Source organism: Penaeus japonicus, unplaced genomic scaffold (assembly GCF_977035675.1).
Source record: "Penaeus japonicus unplaced genomic scaffold, GWHDUDI00000001_assembly GWHDUDI00000017, whole genome shotgun sequence".
Classification (NCBI taxonomy): domain Eukaryota; kingdom Metazoa; phylum Arthropoda; class Malacostraca; order Decapoda; family Penaeidae; genus Penaeus; species Penaeus japonicus.
In genome coordinates this window covers 8,702,746-8,705,245 of record NW_028234419.1, presented here as the reverse complement: position 1 = coordinate 8,705,245, position 2,500 = coordinate 8,702,746, and the positions used below count along the sequence as shown (strand labels likewise).

Sequence of the window (2,500 nt, the reverse complement as noted above, 5' to 3'; positions counted from 1 at the left end):
ATGGGGGGGTAAGGGCGGGAGGAGGGGGCTGAAGTGGCAGCTCTCGGATGTCCCCCCGTCTCCCCAAGAGGAAACATCCGAGGCTGTAGGACTGGTGCGGCGCTCGCAGGACCCACCAACACGACTCACCCTTATCACAGAACTGCTTCCCCGCATTCTCCGACTTTTAGATCGTTTCAGAGATCTTCCCTTTTTCACTAGTCCCCTCTTTTCTTATTTTGGTAGTAGTACTGGGGGGCCTTTATTAATATTTTGGTAAGTTTGATTTTAAAACATCTTTATATCATTTTTAGGGGGGGTGGGGGGGGTGGGGCTTTGTCCTCCAGTGTAGTACAGTGGTTCGAATTATGATCACATAATTGCGTCATCTTTTTTTAGTTTTTTGTTTACATGGTGATACAATTGTGTTCCTTATCAAACCTCTCTCATTCATTTATTTTTGATGCGCTCATAGAGTCATCAAATACCAGTGCTAATGTCTTCCTTCTTACAAAGTATCTAAGATAAGGTTTGCTTCACACTCGCCCTCATATTTAATTACACTCACAAACACACACACGCACAGCTATAAATCGTGCAGCAGAATTCATAATACAGCGATTTCCTGTGCAGCTCAGCAGATACACCAACCTCGCACAATTAAATGTACACCTGAATAACTTTATTTCTTCGCATAAGAAAGCGAATATACAGCTAAGATCATAGTCAGTCAACCAGCCACTACTGTTGCGATGGTCCTCTTAGTAGCTTTCAGAATGCTTTCTTCTTTGTTCCTCTTATTCTGATTTGTGAAAGAAAGGGACGTTACCGTGTTATCCGCTGGTCACAGATGGACTTCCCTTAACAGTCTGAAAATTGTTTTCCACGCCTCTCAGAATTTTTGGCATAGAGTTTTCACAACGGTTTTGGAAGCGCTCTCTTTGAGTCGTTCTCTTTTGAAGGAAATCTTTCGACGTCTAAGAACCACTTTGTTTGACCCGTTCTGTTCACCTCGATTATATGTTGCGAAAGAGCTCTCATAGCGTCCAAGATCAGCTCGGTTCATCCCAGAGAATCCCTGTGACTTTTTGATCGCCAAGAACTTCCGTTGGTGTTGCTTCAGATTGAGCCAGGTTCTCTCTCGACTTAAACAGGCTCTGAAGGGTAGGTCGCCGTCATGCCTATCATGTTTCATGGCAGGTTTCATAATCGAAGATCATTCGATTTATATCCACTGGATCTACCATTGTTGCAACATTCAGTGCTTATGTGCAGAATTGGTATACTGTAAATACACCATTCTTTTTCATTTGGATCCGGATAGTAATAAATTATCACATGAGACCATGGTAGATGTATAACCTTCATATGCCTATATGCTCCAGTCCCTTCATATGTAATTCACATAATTACGGAAATTCCATAATCCAGTCACACATTTCGTAACAGAAAGGGCGTATGGAAATCTTTCTTAGTATAATTTGATGTACATATCGTGTGAATGTTTATATGATCATTCGAACCTATAGAGAATATATTTTTTCTGGATGTTTGAATTTCTGATTTTCATCCAGCTCTCTCTAATCTAGTTGTTCGTCTCCTTATGTGATATGTATACGTAAGAGTTTACCTGTTGCCAACAATATGCTGTACCGAACTACATGTGCGAATTGTTTCTCAGTATTTATCCACAGACAAACATAAAATCTTCTAGTATTTACAAAAAGCACAAATGCAAGAGAAGGTTGATCCTTGATAACTCGTTACATCATAGTTAGGAAAATAATCATTGTTGTTATTTCAAGGACATGAAATAAAGTGTTTTAGGTTGTTTTTAACGATCCGCGAGATTCCTTAAGCTGGTGGATAATCACTCTGAGAAATCGACGACCATGGCTTGTAGGTGTTACTGATTGCAGAAATGACACGTTTTCCCGCACACTTGAAAATAGAATAGAATGTTTGAAGCTTACGGCGTACACACATAGAGTTTTATCTTTTTATAATTATTCTCTAGACAGTATATTGACAGATAATAAAGTCCTCTATTAATTGATATAAGAAACAAATATTCCGTATGGTTCTCTCACAGCTAACCCTACGCACAAAGAAGTTACACGGAGAGTCGCCACGCGCTCGGCCTCCCTGTGGAGTCGTCGGAATCGTCCCCGCGACAGACTCGGGCGAGGTTCATGAGCGACGGGGACCTCGCGATGGGTCACCTGACCGGCAGCGTCGATGGCTCGGCCTCGTTGGCCTCGTCGTCGTGCCCGTCGCCCTCCTCGATCTCCCAGATGAAGCGGACCGACGACCCGCCGACGGACTCCTGCTGGCGGCTAAGGCGCGGGTGGCGGAACGGGTTGGCGTAGCCGTGGATCTCCGGCTGGTTGCCCGAGGCGTCGTAGCTGTCCTCCTCGCTCTCCAGGAAGAGCGAGTGCTGGCCTCCGGGGTGCAGGCGGTGCGGGAGGGCCTCCTCGTCCAGGTCTTCGTGGGCGCTGCGGCGGGTGATGGTGCCTCCGCT

The 2,500-nt window shown here is 44.7% G+C and overlaps 1 protein-coding gene across 1 annotated transcript in view; it reads right to left on the bottom strand.

Moving 5' to 3' along the window:
* Positions 1-2,500, bottom strand: part of LOC122260272 (beta-3 adrenergic receptor) — an 88,201-nt gene that overhangs the window by 438 nt on the left and 85,263 nt on the right. Inside the window, exon 5 of the mRNA XM_043027468.2 lies at positions 1-2,500. This exon is cut by the window's left edge and continues 438 nt beyond it; it is cut by the window's right edge and continues 1,064 nt beyond it. Within this exon, the coding sequence (XP_042883402.1) occupies positions 2,198-2,500 (303 nt within the window). The 3' untranslated portion in view covers positions 1-2,197.